General features: G+C 64.9%; 1 protein-coding gene and 1 long non-coding RNA gene across 9 annotated transcripts in view; one reads left to right on the forward strand and one right to left on the reverse strand.

Moving 5' to 3' along the window:
* Positions 1-21,106, forward strand: part of KDM4B (lysine demethylase 4B) — a 117,362-nt gene that overhangs the window by 69,869 nt on the left and 26,387 nt on the right. For all 8 annotated transcript variants that reach the window (XR_011440383.1, XR_002808997.2, XR_002808996.2 and 5 more), the window contains 2 exons: positions 2,548-2,651; positions 6,997-7,134. Coding sequence is in view for 5 of the 8 variants with exons in the window: in XM_070272545.1 (XP_070128646.1) it covers positions 2,548-2,651; positions 6,997-7,134 (242 nt within the window). In the remaining 3 variants the exon portion in view is untranslated. The remainder of the gene's footprint in view (positions 1-2,547; positions 2,652-6,996; positions 7,135-21,106) is intronic.
* On the reverse strand, positions 12,201-19,418 carry LOC138924948 (uncharacterized). The gene is made up of 4 exons (XR_011440384.1): positions 13,924-19,418; positions 13,454-13,674; positions 13,045-13,152; positions 12,201-12,389 (listed from the first exon to the last, which is right to left on the reverse strand). It is a non-coding gene; the product is annotated as an uncharacterized lncRNA (long non-coding RNA).

Genomic DNA, 21,106 nt, shown 5'->3' on the forward strand with positions numbered 1-21,106 from the left:
ATGGGCACAGATGTGAGCTCAGGGCCAGTCTTCCTCAGCCAAAAAGAGGAGGATTGGCAGCAGATGTTAGCTCAGGGCTGGTCTTCCTAAAAATAAATACATAAATAAATAAAGTCTTAGTTAAAAAGCCCCACAGATTAATTTTCTTACAGATCTGGAGGTCAGAAGTCCAAAATGAGCCTTTGGGGCTAAAATCCGGCCTGGGCAGGGCTGGCCTCCTGCCTTGTCTGGCTTCTAGAGGCTTCCGCGCCCCGTGGCTCATGGCCGTATCACTCTCCTCTCCTCTCCATGGTCACATGGCCTTCCCTCCGCTGGAGCCCGTCTCCCTCTGCCCGCCTCTCACAGGGACCCCTGGGATGATGCTGTGCCCACACGGGGAACCAGGACCACCCCGTCTCGGGCCTTAGCTTAGTCCTATCCCCAAAGTCCCTTTCGCCACAGAAGGGGCGTGATGACAGGTTCTGGAGATCAGGATGTGGACCCCGCATGGGGGCAGCTGTTCAGCCTCCCACACCTGGAACGGCACGGAACAGGACGCCGCTGTGCGGCCGGCGTGGACACTCTCTGGTGACTGCGTCTGTGGCCTCGCCGGCCCTCGCCAGCGCCGTCTCCACTCTGCACGTCCCAGAGGAACTTTGCTGTCAGCCACGCCCGGTCTGCTCCCGCTCGGGAGACCTTTTCTACGGGAAAAGCTCAGTTTTGGATGAGCTGAGCGCCAACTAGAGAAGCTGGACACAGGATCCCACGGGGCCCCCCGCCGACCACAGATGGTGCCACTGCCCTCTCCCTGGACCTCGGCCTGTGCTCCCCGAGCCAGGGCCCTGTGGCCCTTGTCACCTCTGACCGGGGACCTGGACGGCTGGCTCGCTCTCGGGCATGTGTCGGGGCTTGGTGGCCGGGGCTGGGAGAAGAAGAGCCAGGGAGCTGGGAGGCCACCTGTCCTGACTTCTTGAAACACATGGACTCAGGAAGTCCCTCCTCGGTGGGGTGGAGCCGTCCCCTGAATTCAGGGACGTGCTGGGCTGTCAGCCCTGGAGGAGGTTGGGTGGTGGCGGTGTTGGTGGGGAGGCCGGGCCTGTTGCTCGGGCTGCTCTCCTTCCAGAGGGAGGACGGGAGGTTCGGGCAGGTGAGTCGCTGTCCCCTCGGTGTCCCTTGCGAGCCTTTTTGGAGCGTGCGCCGAGGGCTGCATTATTGAGATGGGTGGCGTGAGTGTCGAGTAAGATGGAAAATGAATAGCGACTCCACGTGGCCTCGCTGGGAGGTGGCGGCGCCCACGGAGAAGCATTAATGTGCTGGCGTCGCTGGTGCTGGTCACTGGGAGGCGTCTTTATTAGGGTTGTAACGAGAGCCACTCCAACCGCGCGGTAGAGGAACGGCCCGGCCGCGCCATGACTGACGGAAGCGCTTCCAGTGGAGGGAGGTGCCGGGTTGTCCGCCCTCGCGCTTTCCAGAACTTGCCACGTTTTCTCGCGCTTGAGCTCCCACCCCAAGTTGGCATGTGGATGGGGCTGTGTGCTTGCACACGCGGACACACGTGTGCACACATGTGATTGTGCCCTCTTTAACCACCAAGGGTGTGAACTGGCCTGAAGGCCGGTGCCTGAGGTCTGAGTCGACTTCCAGAGGGTTCTTAGCCGCCGGGCCTGGGGGCAGCCCTGGAGGGAGGGGACACCCGGGGGCACCCGCTGCTGCGCTGGCGCCTCCCGCCCTCACGGGGTCCACACGGCAGCCCTTCTTTGCTGCCCCCGTGAGGTTTGGGGTGAGGCCGGGCAGAACCCAGGGCCTGTGTCCCTTTGCCCACGAGCCGCGAGTGTCATTGACCTGAGTGTCGGCCGTTGAGAGATTTGAGAATGTCCTTCAACTGTGTCCAGCAGCCTCTGGGCAGGTGGAGCCGACGGTCAGCATTCCGTCCATCTACGAACGTGACTTTAGAGTAGTAATCTAGTGACCTTGCAGGCAGAAAGCGTCCTCAGACGGGAACTCAGACCCCTGGCTCGGGACAGAGCGTGCGGGGTGGGGGCTGTGGACGCGGGCTGGGCTCGGGCTGCTCTGCTGTGTCCCTGAGGGTCTGGGGGCCACGGGTGGGTCAGTTGGCGGCCAAGCCCCTGTCCCCACTGGGGCCCGTGGGGACCGTGTGCAAACGGCCGAGAGCAGGGCCCCAGGGGAGCCCACAGCCTCCGTCTCCCCTGCAGACACACTTGGGGCCACAAAGGACCTGCCTGTGTGTTGGGGGGCACCTTGTCTGCTCCTGGAGTGCCAGCTCTGGCCCGTCCGGCTGTGCTCGTGCCGCCCGGGCTGTGTGGACGCAGCGCGGTGGGTTTGTTGGGGAGCTCAGCGGGCATCTCCGTGCTGCCTGCCCCGTCTGTGAGGGCAAGTGTGCCGTGCGCGTGCACGCCGTCGCACAGACGGCCCTGCCCGTCCTCCCTCCCGCCTCGCTAAGAGAGGGGCTGGAGGGCATTACCATGGCCCCCCGGCAGCAGAGCCCACGGGGCCGAGGCCTGGTGGAGGACAGCGCTGCCCCCTGACGCCACCTCCTCTCTGCTCTAGGGTTCTTCCCCGGGAGCTCCCAGGGCTGCGATGCCTTCCTGCGGCACAAGATGACTCTCATCTCGCCCATCATCCTCAAGAAGTACGGCATCCCCTTCAGCCGGGTACGTGGGGGCTGCTCGAGGGGGGCTCCTGGGCCCGGGAGCCACAGTGCTCCAGGACACCGGCTTCCTCACCATGGAGAAGGTTCTGGAACAGTGGCAAGCTGGGGGAGCGCCACATGTGCTGGGCAGTCGGCCTCCAGCTCTTCTGTGGTGGGGGTGAGGTGGAGAGGGGACAGCCCAGGGGCCTCATTCCCCCTGGGCCCCGTCCCAAACCCACATGCAGCCTCTGCCCCATGTGGGGCGGGGCTGGGGCCGGAGCTCCTGCCGACTTCCCGGGAAGCCGCTGAAGACCCCGCAGGCCCCTCCTCCCCGTGGGAGCCTGGTCCCCCCAGCACTTCGCCCCTGACCCCAGCCCTGCCCTCGGCCCTGGCTGTGTCCCCTGAAAGAGCGAGTCCCTGTTAGAGATGAGCCGTGTGGCCCTCGCATCCCGCGCCTATGAGCTCGCTTGGTTTGCTGCTCCAGCGCTGCTCTGCCGTCCTCCCGCAGCGGAAGCCGTGCCGGTCGGGGGCCAGACGACGCCAGGACCCTGGGGGCAGGGCTCGCGGGGCACCTGGTGGGGGTCGGGCCAGCCCTTGTCCACTGCGGACCGTTCCTTCCCTGAGGACAAGCCTCCTAGACTCCTGAGGAAAGCCCAGGCCTGTGTCCCCCAGTCAGTCTGGGCGAGAGGCACGTGCCCGGCACCTTCCAGACAGGCCCCAGCAGACCCCGGGTGCCGATGACGGGGAGGGGGCCTCCTGGACAGGCTCGGGAAGACCCTGGGGACCAAAGATGGGGAGGGGGCCTCCCAGACAGGCCCGAGCAGACCCCCAGCACTGATGGGGGAGGTAGAGGAGGTCCTTGGGACCCCTTTCTGGGGTTTTCCCCAGAGGAGCGACCTGTGAGGTGTAGGAGCAGCTTCTCCTATCAGAGCCTGGCAACTGGCTCTCCAGCGAGCTCAGCAGGCCAGAAATGGCTTCTGACACTTCAATCAAGGCGCCCGCGGCCTCGGCATCAGTGAGCGGCGTGGCCCCGGGCTTCCTGGCGGCTGCAGCGTGCTCTTCACAGCAGCAGGAGGGTCTGCTCTGAGAGCGCCGGTGTCCGCGGTGTCCTCTTGTCCCTGACTTCCGGCCTGAACACCGCGTGTCCCCAGGCACCCCGCAGACGGATCCCGGCCATGCTCACGGAGCAGAAGCACTTGCTCCCCAGGGCGTCTTGAACGTTCCCCGAGCGGCACCTCCCGCAGAGGGTGCGGCGGGAGGAGGCTGCTGCGGGCGCCGCCTCGCCTGCATCCGCGTCCACGTGGCACTGCGGTTTGTGCACGACGTCCACTGCGGCACGACACCTGAAGGTGGCGGCCTCCTGGCTCAGAGGGGCTGCCGAGGTGGATGCCCTGGATGGGGGGCCGCCCCTCCCACTGGGCCAGGCAGCGGTTCCCCCGAGGCGTCGGGGTGAGGCCTTGTCAGCCGGCAGAGAGCAGCTCCCTGCGTCCCCGGCCCCACCAGCCCCGGCTCCAGATGCGGCCCGTCGGGCGTCGGCGTGGACCCCCAGCTGCGTCCCTGCGGCCTTCAAGGAGTGACGCCCCGCCCCCCACTTATCCGTCTCTAACGGAACTTCCTTCTGGAAGGAGAGGCAGGTCGATAGCAGAGCTGTTTGATCATTAACAGCGTGTACTTCTCTAATCCGCCATCGACTTCCTCGTTTGTTCCGCGAGAGCTCGCCGAGGAACCGAGTCCGGCTCTCCCGTGACTGGCGTCGGCTGGTGGCCCCTCCCCTGCTTGTTCCTCGGCTGCGTGGCCTGTCCGACCTCCCAGGAGCCTTCTCACCGATGAGCGATGACCGACGTGGAGGACAGACTCGAAGTGAAGCCGAGAGTGAAGATTTTCCGACAGGAACCTAATCTTCTTGTCGTCCGAACTCAGTGCATCTTCTGTTCGTGGCCTTGACCTATGGACGGGGTCGGGCCGGGCACCCAGGCCGTGAAGTCGGCCCCAACCTGGGCTGGAGGTGCACCACCTCCCCCCGCCCTGGGTCTCAGGATCGGTGTCCCGGGGCCCCTGCCGCGTCCCCAGGCTCTGAGCTCGTGGCACCCTCGTGCCTGCAAGCCGGTTGGCATTGGAGGAAGGTGGAGGTCGCCCTTTCCGGGTCAGTTCAGACATGATGAGAAAGTCAGTAATAGGTGTTTTTTAAAAACTCCCCAAATCTTAATTTTATTTGCCCCATTTCACAAAGCTCCAAGTCCTGCAGTGGAGGCGGCCCAGGGAATCCTTGTTGTGGACGGCGGCTGCCGTGGCCTTGGGGACACTCGGTGTCCTCCCCCGCCCAGCCCCTGCTGCCCGCTTCACTGCCCGCACGCGGCTGTCACTTGGCCGGGAATTTGAAGATACAACTTAATGCACACTGACTTCCCTTGATTGGTGCAATTCATTACGTGCGGAGGAAAAGAGCTCGGTGTTCCTAAGGGCTGGCTGTTCTCCAGTCCGTGTCAGTTTTGATTGATTTTTGACTCTGCGCTTGGCTTCGGGAGGTCTCCCTCCCCCCGGGGTCTGAGTCCTCGTTGGTTATGTAGATGATCCAGCGATCTCTGCTCCTCTCTCTGGGGGACCGAAGATGAGCCGGCCCGAGAGCTCCCATGGTCAAAAAACGAATGACCGCTAAATAGGAGCAGCGGCTTCCAGCAGACGCTTCACAAAAGGCAGGAGCTGCCAGGACACGGGGGCCGTGGTGTGCCCCCGACAGCGAGGAGGAGGCAGTGGGAGCGCTCTCCCCCCCACCAGTGGGTGCAGGAAACCGCTCGGCCCTTCTGGAAACGCCGACGGCCCCCGCCTGCGCCCCGCGGAGCCTGGCCGTGTCTGTGTCTCTGGAGAGATGCAGACGCGTGGTCCACCATGCTGCCAGGAGCAGGGATTCGTGAGTGGTGACACGTCTGCGCAGCCGAGTTCCCTTCGGGGAGGAAAAGGCATGGAGCACTGATGTGCACAGCCGGTGGACGGTCTCGAAGACGTGCGAGCAAGAGAGCAGACAGGAGCCCGGACGTGTGAATCCGTGTGTGTGAAACCCCGGGAGGAAGCGTGTCCTCAGGGGCAGAGGTGCGTGGGGGGTGCTGGTGGCAGGGGCTGCGCAGGCGCCGTGAGGTCCGCCCTGTTTGGCACGGTGGTCACGTGGCCTGTGTGCCACTCAGAGCTGCAGACGACCTGTGACCTGTGTGTTCAGCTAAGGAAAAGACGGGCCCGTTGCACTTCAGAGTCACTCCGTGCTACCAGCCTCAGTTTCCACGTCTGCAAATTGGACCAGCAGCCCCACCTGCCGCGTCCCTGGACAGAGCGAGCGGGAGCAGCGGCCGCTGTTGCTTGCGGCCCGTCTTTGGAGAGCGGTCTCTCGGAGCGCTTGCTGGCTCGGCAGTAGAGCCAGGGGTGGGTGGTCAGTGTGGCCATGGGACTCGTCCCCTCCCTGGAGTGAGGGGGAGCCCCGGGGATGAGGCTGGAGCCCCCACCTTCTCCTCCAGACCATGGCGGTTCTGGAAGCCTCGGGCTGTGGTCATTGTGGGCCCCACACCTGTCACTCACTCCTGGCTCCTGGGTGGGGTCTCTGTTTGGAGGCCAGACCAGGTCGTCCAGACCACCTTGAACAGGTCTGGAAGCGTCAGCTCGTTGTGTAGAGTCCTGACCTGGACGTCGTGTCCTCCTGACACGCTGACGTGTTCCTTCGGTCTCTGGCCTCACCCGGGAGGAGCCCCTCTTGGGAAATAATGAACAGTCTATGTGTGTCTGATGGCGAGGTGATGGGCCACCTTCTGGGACGTTTGTGTGTGCGACTGCACGTCCCTTTCTCCCGCGAGGACGGGATGCTGAGCTGTGCGCCCCGTCCTGTGCTCGGGGTCTCTGCAGCCGCCCCCAGCACCGGCCGCCCCTCTGCCAGTGGAAGCATCTCACAGCGGGCGGGAGGTGCCACACGGCTGTCTCCCTTCAAAGTGGGGGCCCTCCCTCACTGCACAGGGGAGCGCCTGGACGAGGGGTCCCACAGGCCCCTTCTCGTCTGCATGTCCCTGTGACGCTGTGGCCATCGCCTCAGGGGCCAACTGGGCGTCACTGGGCAGCGGCTGCTGGCGGAACCGATGTCCTGGCCACGGCCGTACCTGCTTTGTAACCACGTGGGGACAGCCCGGGGCCTGCGGGGTCAGGGGAACCCCCTTTTGCGGTGGGGTCCCTGCATTTGCTGAGGAGTCCCAGAGCCCACGTCCCCCTGCTGTGCCCATCGGTGGCTCCTGGTGGCCGTGGCTGTCGGCCTGTCCTGCCCTGGGCCAGGTGCTGCAGGGGCGGGTGGCCCCGCTCTTCCGCCCGGCCTGGCTCTCACCGCCCTCTCCCCCCAGATCACGCAGGAGGCCGGCGAGTTCATGATCACCTTTCCCTACGGCTACCACGCCGGCTTCAACCACGGGTTCAACTGCGCCGAGTCCACCAACTTCGCCACCCTGCGCTGGATCGACTATGGCAAGGTGGCCACGCAGGTGAGTGCCGCCGCGGGGGGCTGGCGGGGCGTCCCCAGCCTGCGTGCTCAGACGGGCCCGACGCCATCAGGGTCCGTGTCTGGGATCCTCCGCGACCTTGTCCCAGGACGTCCTCGCCTGCAGGACCGGGAGGAGGCGTGGGCAGTTGGGTGGCCGTGTGGCAGCCCATCCCCTCTCCTGGAGGACCCTGGCAGGAGCCGACCGCGGGCTTGTCTGAGGGCCTTGCCGCCTTGGCCATCTCGGAGGCCCCTGAAGACGCCTCGAGTGGTCCTTCCGGCGTGTGCTCGTCCTGTCCTCAGAGGGCCGGTCGTTGGCCCACAGAGTCGACATCTGGACCGAGAGCTTGTTCTCAGCCTCCCTCAACCTGCTCCCCCGTTCGCATGGTTTTGATTGACAGCTGGAGGGTGGCGAGGCCTTGATGGCGCGTCTGCGGGAGCCTCTGGGGCAGGAAGGGTCGCGTCTGCCCAGCTGTCTCCACTCCGGGGCCCCAGGGGGCTTTGGAGGTCCCCGTGACGGGGTGGACACAGGGGTCGTGACTCCAGGCCCCCAGGACGGGGGACGGTGGAGCCAGGAATCGCGGCATGGGGGTGCTGTTGGGGCTGCAGGTCCCCCCTTCCCTGTGCCGGGCCCAGGCCCTCCCTGCAGGCCAACTGTGGCTGTTGGCACCGGACCCCCTGCCACAGGCGAACTGTGAGCTCTTGCCAGCTGGCTGATGCAGGGGCCTCTGCGACTTTTCCTCTGCGAGGACGGCCTGGCCGCTCATGGCATCTCGCTTTGGCTCCGGAGCGCGTGGAACAGTGCAGTGTGATAACGAGGCGCCTCCACCAGCCGCCGAGTCAGGGCCTCGGGGTTCCTCCCAGGATCGGGGTGCATGCGGGGGTGCTCAGCAGATCGGAGGTGGGGTGACGGGGCGGAAGCACAGACCCCAAACCCTGCTCCGCTCAGCGTTCTCTGGACCTCAGACCCGGGCAGCGGAGGGTCCAGGCGTGAGGGTCGGACAGGGCCGCGGCCTCATGCGGGATGCAGCGGAGATGTGCCGAGGGTCTGAAACGTGGAGAACTCGTGCCGTCTCACAGGGAGGTCGTTTCTGTTGGCTGCATAGACGGATGCTTTGGGTTAACCAGCACGTTACTAAAGTGACTGCTAGCTGTTTCTTTTCTCTTTTTGAACGTGGCGCCTGGAGAAGGGAAGGTCACGCGGGCGGCCTGCGGTGTGTCTACCTGGTGGCGCTGGTCTGGACCACCTGGTTAAGATTTGTCTAATTACCTGTCCCTGTAGCTTCGCTGTTTCAGTGCAGCTTAGAGACGGGAACGAGCTGTGTAGCCAGGAGACCCGACAGGCAGGATGTGGACGCGCTGGGCTTTTCCGCTCGGCTCAGAACGCCGGGCTGGGTGGCTTTTGGAGGCGACTCTGGCTTCACTGAAAGAGGAGTGACGTGGATTTTCTTTCTGATCTCAGAGGAGCTCCGTGCCCTGGCTGTGCGGTTTTATTTGCGTTACCCTACAAAGCCCAGAGGGTTCCAGGGGACTGCGTGCGCCAGGGCTGCGAGTGGCAGGAGCGCGATGGAGTCGTAAGCGCAGCCTGGGCTTGTCCTGGATGCGCCAGAGCTGACACTGCGGGGGGGCCGTGGGACAGCCTGGATCTGAAGAGCCGTTTGGGGTGCAGCCATGTGTCCCCGACAAGTGGCGCCTGGGAGGCACGGCCTGAAATTGGGTCCACGCTCACAGTGCTGTGCGGCGTATCGTGAAATTGCTGAGCCGGTGGTGCACGGCCTCTGAGCGAGCCGGGGCCAGGGCGCGCGGCCAGGTGCCATGCGGGGCCCCCTCAGAGCCACCCCGGCTGCCCGGACCTGCAGCGGGAGGGCGAGGGGTTTGGCAGGGGGCAGCCGCTGGCCACGGGGCGTCCATTTGTGGCGATCCTGGGGTCTCAGCTCCTGGCTGTTTAGTGGTAAATGGGGCTGCAGCTTTGGCTCTGCCAGCTCCTGCCAGATCGTGGGGAACAAAGGGCAGATGGGGGGGTCCCAGGGCCCCTTCCCTGCAGAGCAGGGCTTCTCCCTGTAGCCTGAGCTGTCGCGTTGGCTGTGTTTGGATCTGTTCCTTCTAGCACCTTCATCAGAACATGACCCGGGGGAGAGCTCCCACTTCCCGGACTGTAGACTTTTTACTTGCTGGTTCCTTACGTTGTTCAGGCTCCCGGGAAGCCCCCCTGTTGCCCCTTTTCTGTCGATCTGTCTCTGTGCCGACACGTTCAATGCCAGCCTCTTGCGCCTGGCTGGCCCGCGTGAACTCAGTGTCCTTGTTCTTTCTCCTTCTGGAACGTGGTCAACACACTGGGGCCCACAGGCTGAATCTGGCAGGCGGGCGATGGTTGTCTGCTCTGTGGACGGAGAGTGATTTCACGTTTCTAAAGAGTTGGGGGAAAAAATCAGGAGAGGATGAAACGTGACAACTAGATGAAGCTCAGATTTCACGTTTGTAAATAAAGTTTTATTGGTGCACAGCCCCCCGTTTGTTGACGGCTGTCTGGCGCTTTGCCTGCAGTGGCAGTTGAGTAGCTGCTGCAGAGGGCGCCGGCCTGCAGAACTGGAAGTCAGCTCCTCGGCCCCTGGTCTGGGGACTCCGTGGTGTGGTGGGCACCAGCCTCTCCTGCCAGCCTGGCTCCGGCAGGTTAGGGCTGAGTGGTCACCTCCCTCGCCCTTTCGCAGCCCCGGGGTCTCTGGCATCAGAGGGGCTGCTCATCCATCAGGCTGGCCCAGCGCTGCCTCCACACCCAGAGCCACGGCTGCAGCCTCCGAGCTCCGGGTGGGCCTATGAGAGTGCTGGTAGCTGCAGCTGCCTGGTGGGCCAAATGCCACTGATCAGAGCATCGCTGGCCCCCCACTGTGGGCAGGAGGCCCAGCCCTCGGGCCCAGGTCCCTGCCGGCCGGAGGGGCTCCCCGGCTCCTCCTGACCCCAAATCCCAGAGAAATCCCATCTTCCACGGCAGGAGCCCCTCGAGGAGCTCCCCGGGGCCCGTCCACCCGAAGGAGGCGGCTGGAGGTCAGCCTTCTCCTGCCCTCTCCACGCTGCTCAGACGCAGCAGCCTCCCCCCGCGATTAGCAGGTCGCCGGCCTGCCCTCCGCGTCTCTGCGTTCACCGGCAGGTTGAGGTGCCGTGCGCTCCTGGGGGTTTTCTTCTCTGACCCACTTCGCCAGCTGCCCTCGTTACCCGTCTGTGCGGGAGGAGGGCCTGTGGCTGCCTGGCCTGCGGTGACGGTCTCGTGTCCCCGTCCTCGGTGCCTGGGGACACCGGGCCTGCCCTCCACGTGGCCGGCTGCCTGTGGATGACCCCGAATGTTCCCATGTGTGAAAGGGGTGCGCTTTCTCAGAGCCGTCTCAGGTGTGAAGTGGGAGTGGTGTGGGGGAGCCCTGTGCATGGCCACTCTGCGCTGGGCCAGCATCCCCGTCCCTTAGGCTCTGTGGTCCAGTCCAGGGTCCCACCCCTTGGCACTGCTGGCGGGGCCGGGTCATCTCTGGGGGCCGTCCTGGGTGCTGTAGGAGGTTGAGCAGCATCCCTGGTCCCACCCACTCGATGCCAGGAGACCCCCCAGTGTGACAGCCACAGATGTGCCCTGGGGACCAGATCGGCCCAGGGGAGACCCGCTGGTCTAGCTGACCCCCCATGTTGAGCCCTCCTCTCTCTGGGCAGTGGAGGGGCAGCTGCACACTGTGACCTCCGATCGGGAGGGTCCGTCAGCTCCGTTCAGGTTCTTTCCAGACTCCAGCTCCAGGGCGGCTCCAGGGCAGCAGGTTTGGGACTGCTTGTCTGCGTGCCACCGTTTCCTAAATGAAAGGTGGTTTGCTTGGCTGTGGCCCACAGCCTCGGGGTTAGAAATTGCTTCAGCACGACAGATGGCAGATGTCGTCAGAGCCATGAAACCCAGCGTGACGGGCCACCCCCTCAGGGGGCTGTGGGTTTCATCAGCATCACCCCGGGAGGGGAAGCGGGGCCGACAGGAAGGGCTGTGGGGTGAGGCCCCGCAGAGCGTGGGTCGTCTCCTCTGTGAGGACCGTCAGGAACTAGACATTAGAGAGGCGACTTCCCCCGAGGAATCCGGATTCGTTACCAACGGGCTCGTCACCCCTGTCACGGATTGGTGGTGCCCATTCAGGACTGGGAGGGGGCTGGCACCCACATCCTCATGGCTGGAGTGCGCGATGCCCTAGGTGGGCTGGCATCCTTGGGCCGGTGGCGTCGCGCTCGAGCCCTGCGCCCAGCGGCTCCTGCGAACGCCCACTCATCAGAGCACGGCCGCTTCTTCGTGCAGACGCCGCGCGGTCGCTGGACCTCGGCCCCGGCACCAGGGCCCCGTGGTGAAGGCCGTCGCGTCCCAGGCTCCCGGACTGTGGGGAGCGCGGGGCTGGGCCTCCACCCGGAGCTGAGGTCGCCGGGGAAACCGCCCACCGCTGCCTCATGGCCGTGAATAGCGGGGCTCCCACATGGCGAATCAGAACCCAAGCCTGGGGGCTGGGGCGGGTGGAGACCCCCGGAGTCCCCGAGGGGCCGGAGACCCCCGGAGTCCCCGAGGGGCCCGAGGCCCCCAGAGGAGGAGGCGTGGTTCTGGGGACAGGGTGGCCAAGGGTTTACAGCCTCGAGGAGGGGCCAGGCCCTCTCCAGGTCCGTCCACCAGCGAGGAACACGCGTTGTTGAAAGTAGAGAACTGAGCCAAGGAAGAGGAAACTGACCTTTCCGTGCCTCCCACCCATTCGGCCGTGACGAGGAGCGAGGCCCTGACACAGCCGCATGTGGACGGACCTGAACACACGATGCTCAGGGAGAGAAGCAGACACAGAAGGACACACGGCGTGTGATCCCATGGACGCGAAACGTCCCAAACAGGCAGATCCACAGACAAAGAGTGGGCTTGTGGGTGCCAGGGGCTGGGGGGGGGGGTGTATGCTAATGGAGACCGGGCTTCTTTTGGGAGTGATGGAATGTTCTGGAATAGATTGTGGTGCTGGTTGCACAACTCGGAATATATAAAAACCTTTGGATTGTGGGCTTTACACACGTACATTACAGGGTATGTGAATTATAACTCAGTGTATCTCAAGATGGGCAAAAAACGCTCAGGCAGCTCACAGAAGATCGGTACCCGGGTCGGGGGTCTGCACGGGGGTGCTGTGGCACCGAGCCCACCTTCCCGTCGTCCGCAGACGTTTCAGCTTCTGTCACGTAGGAGGCGAACTCAACGTCAGTGGAATCGTTTGTCTTTACCTGGGAGATGGGGAAGGCGTCGTGGGCCTGGGGTCCCCTGGGGGCTGAGGGTGCGGAGCCAGACCTCGTGGGCTGCCAGTGGGACCCAGGGGGCCGCTGTCCTGAGCGCATCCTCCATCAGGGAGTGTGAGCAGGATTGGACCCGTGGGACGTGCTGCAGCCCTGGAAACGGGTTCACCGCTCCTTGGCCTGGAAATATGGGCGCAGCGCTCGCGTGAAGAGCTAAGTCTGGGCCTGTGAATGTGTGATCTGACTGTGTGCGAGGGGTCTGCCCGGGTGTTGGGAGGCGTCGGCTCTGCCTGGTGGAACTGGAGATGTCTTAAAGACACTTAAAGACTTCTCAGCCCATTTCTGTCTTTTTTAGGTTTTCTAAAGCCGCTTGCCGCTTTTGCGGGCGGGAGGGGCAGTCCTGGCCCTTCCCTCGTTGGGTCGACAGCCCTTCCGTCGCTGCTCGCACCTGGCGTCCTTCTCTCCTGCCTGGCGGCCAGCCGGGCTGGAACGAGGGCTCTGTGGGCCTGAGGTCAGGGGGGCAGCGGGTGTGACCCCAACCAGCCGCCCATATTGTCACACGGCCCGTGGTCATGCACTGCAACCTCTGTGTGAGCACCCCCTCCTCCTGCCACCTGTTGATGGTGGCATCCCCTCCCCAGCGCACCCTGTCTCTGTCTCTCTCTGTCTCTGCATGTCTCTCTGTCTGCACCTCTCTGTCCAGCTTTGCTGGTGACCCCAGCCTGCATCAAAGTCTGACTCTGGGCCTTGTGACCTTGCGAGGAGAGAGAGGTAAAGTGACTTTGCCAAGGTCACTGCAGCAAGAGGACAGGACCCAGAAGGTCCACGACTTCCTGTCTCCCTGCCCCACCTGGAGGCCTTGCCTGTCGGGGGGCCGGGAGATCCCTCCCCCCCGGTCCACGAGCGTCTCCCCAGGCCGGTGGCCTCCTCCTGGCCGTGTCCAGCGCTCGGCTGGGGCGGCTGGAGCTGTCCCCGGAGGCCTGTGCCTGTTTCCAAGGACAGAATCCCCAGCGCAGACGCCCAGCCAGCTGGGGGCGGGGCTGTCTCGGGATTACCGGCGAGGGAGATGAGAGGGATGCTCTGGTTTCTCCAGGAGGAAATGAGACGAGTGCGCCAGCCTTTGGAGGCCTGAACTCGAATTAGTCCCACAAGGCTGCTCGCCGCGTCAGTGTCGGATGAGCTTGGTGGTTCAGCTGATCCCGCCCGACTGGGCACTGGGCGGAGCCTGACGCGGCCTCCTCCCTCGTCGTGGATGCTGGTCCCCAGATGACTGGGACTAAACAGAGCGAGAGATTTCAGGCCTTGGAGCTGGCGGAGCCCCCGCGCTGGGCCGCTTCCCACCAGCTGTCCCTGCCGCCTGCCTCCGGGACGTGGGCTTCCGCGGGGACTTCTGCTGAGCGGGGAGGGGGAGGGCCCGTCCCAGATGCACGGCGCCTGGAGGTGGCCCCCCACGTCCCCCGACTCCCGCATCCAGGGTGGGGGCTCCTCCCCAGACCCCAGCCTGGGGTTCATCCAGCTTAATTACTGTAAAACGTGAACCGAGTGGTTTCTGCTGCTCCGGAACCGGGGCCTTCTGTTTGCCGACGAGCCGCTGCTCCGGGCGGTTAACCGAGCCCCAGGGGAGGCGGCAGGGGAGGGCCGGCCGGGCGCAGCCCCCGCGCGTCTGTGACCGCCTGCCACCGCATGCGAGGGCCCCGCTCTGCGCCTCGCTGCCCCCGTGATTTATGGTGCTGGGCGGCCGTGCTCATGGTTCACGGTGAATCGCCCGTGAGGTGCTTCCCCTTGCTCCTGCCCCTGAGCCTCCTGTCACTCTGTTCCCTGCGGTGGCTTTAAGCTGGTTCCCGCGCGGAAGCCCAGGGTGTCCTTACGCGCACAGGGTGCAGGGAGGCCAGAGCGGGACCCGGGTGACCCCGAGCCAGCCGCAGAGCCAGCACCCCGCCTCCCTGCACGGTTCTCTTTTGGGTTCGCCCTCTCGCTCTGGAGCAGCGTCTAGAACAGGAGCCGCCCGGTCCAGAAGGACGGCCCTCAGGCAGGGTCCCTCGACCCCGGGGCCGGGTCGCCTCTGGGGCCGTCCTGGGTGTTGTGGGGGTCGAGCAGCATTGCTGGCCCCACCCACTCGATGCCAGGAGACCCCCATGTGACAGCCACAGATGTCCCCGACCCGGCCCAGCGTCCCCTGGGGCAGGACCACCTGGGTGAGCCCCCTGCTCTAGAAGGCGGATCCAGGGCCGTTTTCCTTGCTTTTTTGTCATTATCGCCGTCCCATCCTCCAAGCCCTTTAGAATCTTTTTCCTAATTGTCCCCGTGAAACTTTAACTCCGTGCATCACTGTGTGTCTGTTCACGGGCCCTCTGTGCATCTGTGCTTCGTACGCAGGAGGGGTTTTCTGCCCCTAAGAGGGAGTTGTCCCCCCTGGGGCGGTGTCGCCTGTGAGAACTTGGAGGGTCCCCTCGCTCACGGCCCGCCTGCTTGGGGGCGTGGGCAGGACTGAGTGCTGGGGGCTCCCGGGAAGCGACTGCCCGCCAGCCCTGGGTTCAGGGCCCGAGGCCGCCTGCCCCACCTGGGGGCTCGAGGGGGCCTGTGGGTTCCCACCTTCACCTTCAGCTGCTTCCTCTGGAGCTGGGGGGGCACAGCCAGGCCCAGGACCGCCATCTGAAGGGGGTCCTGCTCCTCCCATGCGCTTCGTGGGTGTCTGCCTTGGCGGCTTTCTAGCGGGAAGGCGCTTCAGAGTCATGAGTGTGCTGCAACCCCTCCCCTTGAGGACATGGCCTCTGTCGGGTCTCCATGCCCCTCCATCATCGTCATCGTCTCCCCGTGTGCTGCGCGTCCTGGAGAGAGCGCCGCCTGCCCGGGGTCCCTGGGAGCTGCTGGCCGCCGCCCGCTCCACGGCCCCCCAGGGCTGTGAGCCCTCTTGCCAGCCTCCTGTGGGCCCGGGTCCCGTCTCTCTTATCCCGGCTCCGGCCCGTGTTTGGGCTCAGCCCCTGCATCACAGGCAGCCGTGTGCAGGCTGCTGGGACCCGGCTTCCAAGAGGCGCACGTCTGCTGGCCCCACGGTCCCTCGGGAGCTCCAGGCCCGCGTGGGGTGCCGCCTGCCCCCACTCCCCGTACCGCCTGCGCCCCTGCCAGCAGATGAGGCTGTGGCCTGGGTCCAGCAGAGTCTGGGCTTCTCTGCCGTCCCCTGTGGCTGGAGTTGGCTTCTTGGCTGTTGCAGGATGGTGAGGGTTTACAGTGTCCCATGGACTGGCCCCCCTCACGGTGACAGTGATGGGGCCTGGGGGAGGAGGGGCCGATGGTGGAGGGGGCGCTCGCTCGGGCCTCTCCCCAACCTGGACCCGGGGCAGCAGGGCTGTCACGCGTGTTGGGGGGCACCCTTGGGAAGCGGCTGGCACCGAGCCCCCAGTTTATCGTTGTCGTGCTGCTCGTTGTTGTCGTCTACCAGGGTGGAGGGGCCTGGACGCAGGCGGAAGGACCAAGGGACCAGGTGCCCCAGGACCCGGTGCGGGAGAAGGAGGGGAGCAGGTTCTGACGGCCCCGGAAAGGCGACGAGACACAGCGATGGGGCTTCCTTTGCGTTGACGGGGACGAGGGTGACATGCAGCCCTGGCCCCGGGGGCAGCGCGGCCGAAGCCTTGACCTTGCGGGCCGGCCATGCGGAGCGGAGGGGCCCGGCCGTCACAGCTCTGTTTGTGCTCGGAGCTTCCAGCCGGTTCCCCACTGAGCTGGCCTGCTGTCGCGGGTGGGCGGCGGGCGGCAATGTCATCAGAGGCGGGGCCGCGTCTGTGACCATGAGCATCTGATGCGGGCTCCTTGGCTGATTCCGCCCCCGTCATGGGGTGTCTAACACTTTGTGGGCTGAAGTGCCTGGTCCTCAGGCACCCCGTCCCGGATGGTTCCAGAAGGAGTGTGTTTGTTCCTCACCTTGTCCAGCCACTGCCCAGCGGCATCGCTCACGTCACTGCTCAGCTGCCGGGGACGGGAAGAGACAGGCGGGCGGGACGCTGGAGGGATCGCTGGTCCCCGAGAAACCGCACAGAGCACAGCCGGGGGCCCCTCGGAGGAGGGGGCTCAGACTGATGCTCCACGAAACCGCGCGTGTTTGTGTCCTGGGGCCGGGATGACAAAACGCTGTGAGCTGAGGCCTGAGCACAGCCACGTCGCCCTTTGCCGTCTAGTCCGAGGTCAAGGGGGCGGTCCTCCGAAGGCCCAGAGGTTCCTCCTGCCTCTCGTGTGGCCAGCCGGCCTTGGCGTCAGTGGCTTGCGGACGCATTGCTCCAGCCTCTCTCTCCTCTGAAGACACTGGTCCCTGGATGTGGGACCCACCCTAATGCAGTACGACCTCACCTGAACCCATGACACCTGCAGAGAGACTGTTTCCAGAGACTCTGTTTCCAGATCAGGTCCCGTTCTGAGGCCCCTGGTGGAAGTGAGTTGGGGGCACCATTCAGCCTGGGGAACCCTCACACAACGGGCTGCTCCACGCATCCGTCTCCTGCTCCCAGCTCGGTGCTCAGATGAGGCCCAGGGTCCCTGAACCGGGTGTCGTAACACGCGCCATTTGTCATTTGGAAGTGACAAGTGTGCATCTCGTCGAGCCTCTCTCCAGACCCCCGGCTCTTGTGTGGGTCTGTGACAAGATCGAGCCGTGACGGTGTCCCAGAGGCCGGGCGGCTGGACAGCAGGCACTTCTCCCTCATAGAGCCGGGGCCGGGAACCCGAGATCAGGGCCGCGTGGTTGGGTTCCAGCTTCCCGCCGAGTCCCCGCGTGTTGCGGGTGGGGGCTGAGAGAGGACACCAGCGCATGGGATCAGGGCCCCACCGTGGACCGCGTTTAAGCTGATTGCCTCCTTCAAGGCCCCGTCTCCCAGTGCAGCCATGTCGGGGGTCAGGGCTTCAGCTCAGGAATCTGGGGACAGTTCAGTCCGAGGTGCACGTCCGTGGTCACTGATGCGCCTCCCTGAAGCTGGCCTCGGGGGGTTCACCCACCGCGTCCTGGATCTCAAGTTACCCGGCACAAATTATCTCATGACGTAAGTCAGGTCCGGCCGGCTTTCCAGAAAGGACCGGAGGGTGAATATTCGGGGGTCTGTGGGCCACACGATCTCCGAGTGACCGCTCAGCTCGGCCGCAGCAGCCCCAGCGTCGGCGGCCCGTGTACCAATAAAACTTTATTTACAGGCAGGTGGCAGCCAGATCTGGTCCACGTTCTGTGAGCTGCCCACTCCCAACGTAAACCATAGACCTGCTCCATGGAGAGAGTTAGAAAAATCAATAGTACAAAGATGGTTTGACCCGCCGGCGACAGACCCCGGGCTGGTTTGATGGATGTGCTTGGCTTTGTCTAAAGACGTCTGCTCATCCTCGGGGCTTTGTGGTATCCTGGACCACACGTCCTGTATCTCTGCAGATAACAGGTCCGTCCTAGGGGTGTTTCTGTCATTTGAATGGTGTTCTGGACCCAGGCTGACCGTCCACCATTCTTGGCAGTGGGTTAGCGTCTTTCCCGCGAGGTCCCCGAGGCAAGTGAAGGGGCGCGCTCGCCCGAGTGTGGACGGACTTCGTCCGCATGTCCCCCAGGGCTTGTCAGAGCCATGCCTTCATCTGCCCGGCAGCTGGCGCCTGCTGTGTCTGCAGCCTGGCCCTGCTGGGGGCCGTGTCCTGTCCCTCCTGCCCTGGGGGTGGGGGTGCAGCTGCGGCCTCTCCTCTGTGCCGTCCCCTCAGCACCGTTCCTCCTGCTCAGTCAGCACCAGGACCGCGTCCCTGATTAACTGAGCAGGCGCAGGGCCTCCTCCACGAGCTCTCGGGGCACAGCCTGTGGGCTGCCACCCTCTCTCCATGTCAGTGCCATCCCAGAGCCGGTGTCTGCTCTCGAGTGTCGGGTGCTGAGAGGGGACCCTGCCTGCCTGGCCTGAGCCGTGCCTCTTCCCTCTGCTCGCAGGCCGCACCCCCGGGGAACCAGGCAGAAGCCACCGGTGCCGGCCAGGAACCTTGGGGTGGGGGCTGAGAGCCCACCGTGGACGGGAGCCGACCCCCAGGTGGGCAGGTCCAGGCAGAGACCCCCAGATATGGCAGCCCGCCTGGGACACACCATCGGCAGAGGCCACGTGCTCTGTGCCCCCTTGAGCCCCTGCCTCCTGCCGTTCCTCCTCGTCTGTCCCCAGATGGCCCCGCTCTGCGCTCGTGGCACCAGCTGCTGCCGCCTGGGCTGCATGAGCAGGACCGAGACCGCTCGCGTCCTCATTACCAGTCTCTCTCCGACTGTCAGAGCTGAGCCCCCGCCCCCACTCTCGGTTCTGGGAGCTGAGGCTTTACATCATGAGGACGGTACCAGGGCCCTGGGGCGTGCTCAGGCCGGCAGGGGCCCCGTCGACCCCCCACTGGGGCCGATTTCTCCATCAGAAGCTGGTGACACGGCCGGCTCCCTCTGAGGGCACACGCCATCTCTGTGGCTCACCCGAGAGCTGGAATGAGAGCAGCAGAAACTGCCGGCTTTGGGGACTCCTGCGGATCCGCACAGAACGCCCGTCCCACGCGGTCTGGGAGCTGGATGAGGCTGGAAGGGGGGACGCGATGCGCGGGGGGGCGTCAATGAAAACAGCGCGATGTGCTCAGGCCCGTCTGCCCCGGGCGCTGCCCCTGCTCTGCCAGGAGCTCCGCGCGTCCAAGATGCCTGCAGCGGAGGGGGCGCTGCGGGCTGGCTCGGGGCCGCGGAGAGGCAGCTGCGCCCGTGTCCCCGAGTCATGAGACGGCAGTACAGGGGGCGTGGGGCGTCGGCACGGTCGGCCCCAGGAAGGTGCTTGTAAGGAGAAGCTGGCTCTTTCCACCAGCCTCAGCCCTGGCTCTCCCAGACTGTGGGGCTGACATGAGCCCCCAGCTCAGAGCTCAGCCATGGGGGTGACTGTCTCTGTGTCCGAAATCCGGGGGCTGTCGCTCTGCTCCCCTGGCACCCCAGGGCCCTGGCCTCTTTCCCACTGTCTCCTCCCGGTGCCCATGCCCCCACCAATGCCAAACCCCGCCGATGACAACCCCACCGCAGCCAGAACCCGCGTGGAATGTGTGGCTGTTCCCAGCGTTCCGTCCTGGCCGACGGCGTCAGTGCCTGGGTGAGGGGCCACAGGCTCCTGGTTGCCGGGTGACGCGCTCCTCGGCATGCATCCGTGTGTTCCCTCTGGGGCGCACGCAGGTGCTTTTTTAATTACTGAAAGAAAACCGATCGCAAAGCACTCGCTACAAATCCCATAAGCTGCTGTTGATGGTGGCACCGAGGAGGCTGTGGCTGGCCAGGACCCTGTAGCGCGGGTGCCATCTGTGCCCCCGGCTCTCCCCGGCCTGGGTGCCCCGACTGCCTTTCTCTCCTGCGCGGTTTTCATTAAACGAATTGAGTTTGCAGGAACCGCTGGGCCATAAACATTGCCTGCCGCTCGGCGGCCCCCAGGTGTGTCCTGAGGCCGAGCTCCGGGTCCAGCGGGGCGCTGGGCTGCGGGAAATTTCCCTGACGCCTTTCGCGGCCTCTCCTGCACGCCCCCCCCACCCACACACACACAAGCAGCCTCAGATGGGGGGGGTCACAAATATGTGCCTGTTTCCAGAGCAAATTGAGGGAAGTTTGGCTTGTCACGCAAGGTATATAATTGCCACATTCAATTAAGGTTTTCCACCCCGTTTCCCTCATTTCCACGGAGAAAGTGGCAGCCACAGCGAGACAGCTGTAAGGGGAGGCGAGACGTGCATTTCAAACAGAAACATCCCCGACACGTGTCCCACGATGAGGCGAGGACTGCACCCGCCTTGGAGGGAACCGAGCCAGGCGCCCCAGGGCCAAGACCACTTCGAGGTCCCCTCGTCCTCAGCATCCCCTCCCCAAGCTTCCCTTGGCTTTGGCCATCCTGCAGGCTCCTCTTCTGGGATGGCTCCCGCTTCCAGGGGCCGCTTTATTCTCCAGAGTCCACACCAGGAGTCGGCCGACCCTGGCCCTCCGCTTGTTTTTGTAAATAAAGTTTTATTGGTCCACAGCCACGCCCACTGGCTTAGGTGTCGTCTCTGACGCTTCTGACTCCAGGGGCCGAGTGGAGAGGTCGTGACAGGGACCATGTGGCCACAAAACTGAAGATAGTAATTGCCCGGCCCTTTCTGGACAGTTTGCCGGCTGTGCCCCATACCAGCGGTCCCCTCCGTTTTTCCCCCGCCTCACAGTAGGTGCTTTTCCGGCCCGATCGTGGCCTTGTCCCACAGGTAAGGAGGAGACCAGGCTGCCTGGCCCCTCTCGCTGACCGAGGGCGCACTGTCCACAGCACAGCCTCCCGAGTCCCTGGCTGGCGTCTCGGCCCCACGTCTCCCAGGTGCCAAGCGTCCCTGGGACTCCCGTGGTGCCCCCTGCACGGTGCCCAGCCCTGGGACCACCACGACACCGTGACACCAAGGGAGGGGCTCTAGGAACATGTGCTTTGGGTGTTCCAGGGCACAAGGGGGACCCCCTTTCAGCCTGTCCTTGTCACGTGTCTGCCCCTTGCTGGAGGCTCCCAGACACGGGCCCTCCCGTCCAGGGCAGCGTGTGGGCCAGCCCCCCAGCACCCCGCGGGCCGGCTCCCATCCCCAGCGCACTTGCAGCCTGCAAGGCAGAGGCTGTCGGGGCAGCTGTCGCGCTCTGCCCTGCACCTTCTCAGAGTCGCCGTTTCCCTGTCTGCTGACTTAGCTCTGGGGACGACGGCCTC

Source organism: Equus caballus, chromosome 7 (genome assembly GCF_041296265.1).
Source record: "Equus caballus isolate H_3958 breed thoroughbred chromosome 7, TB-T2T, whole genome shotgun sequence".
Taxonomy (NCBI): Eukaryota; Metazoa; Chordata; class Mammalia; order Perissodactyla; family Equidae; genus Equus; species Equus caballus.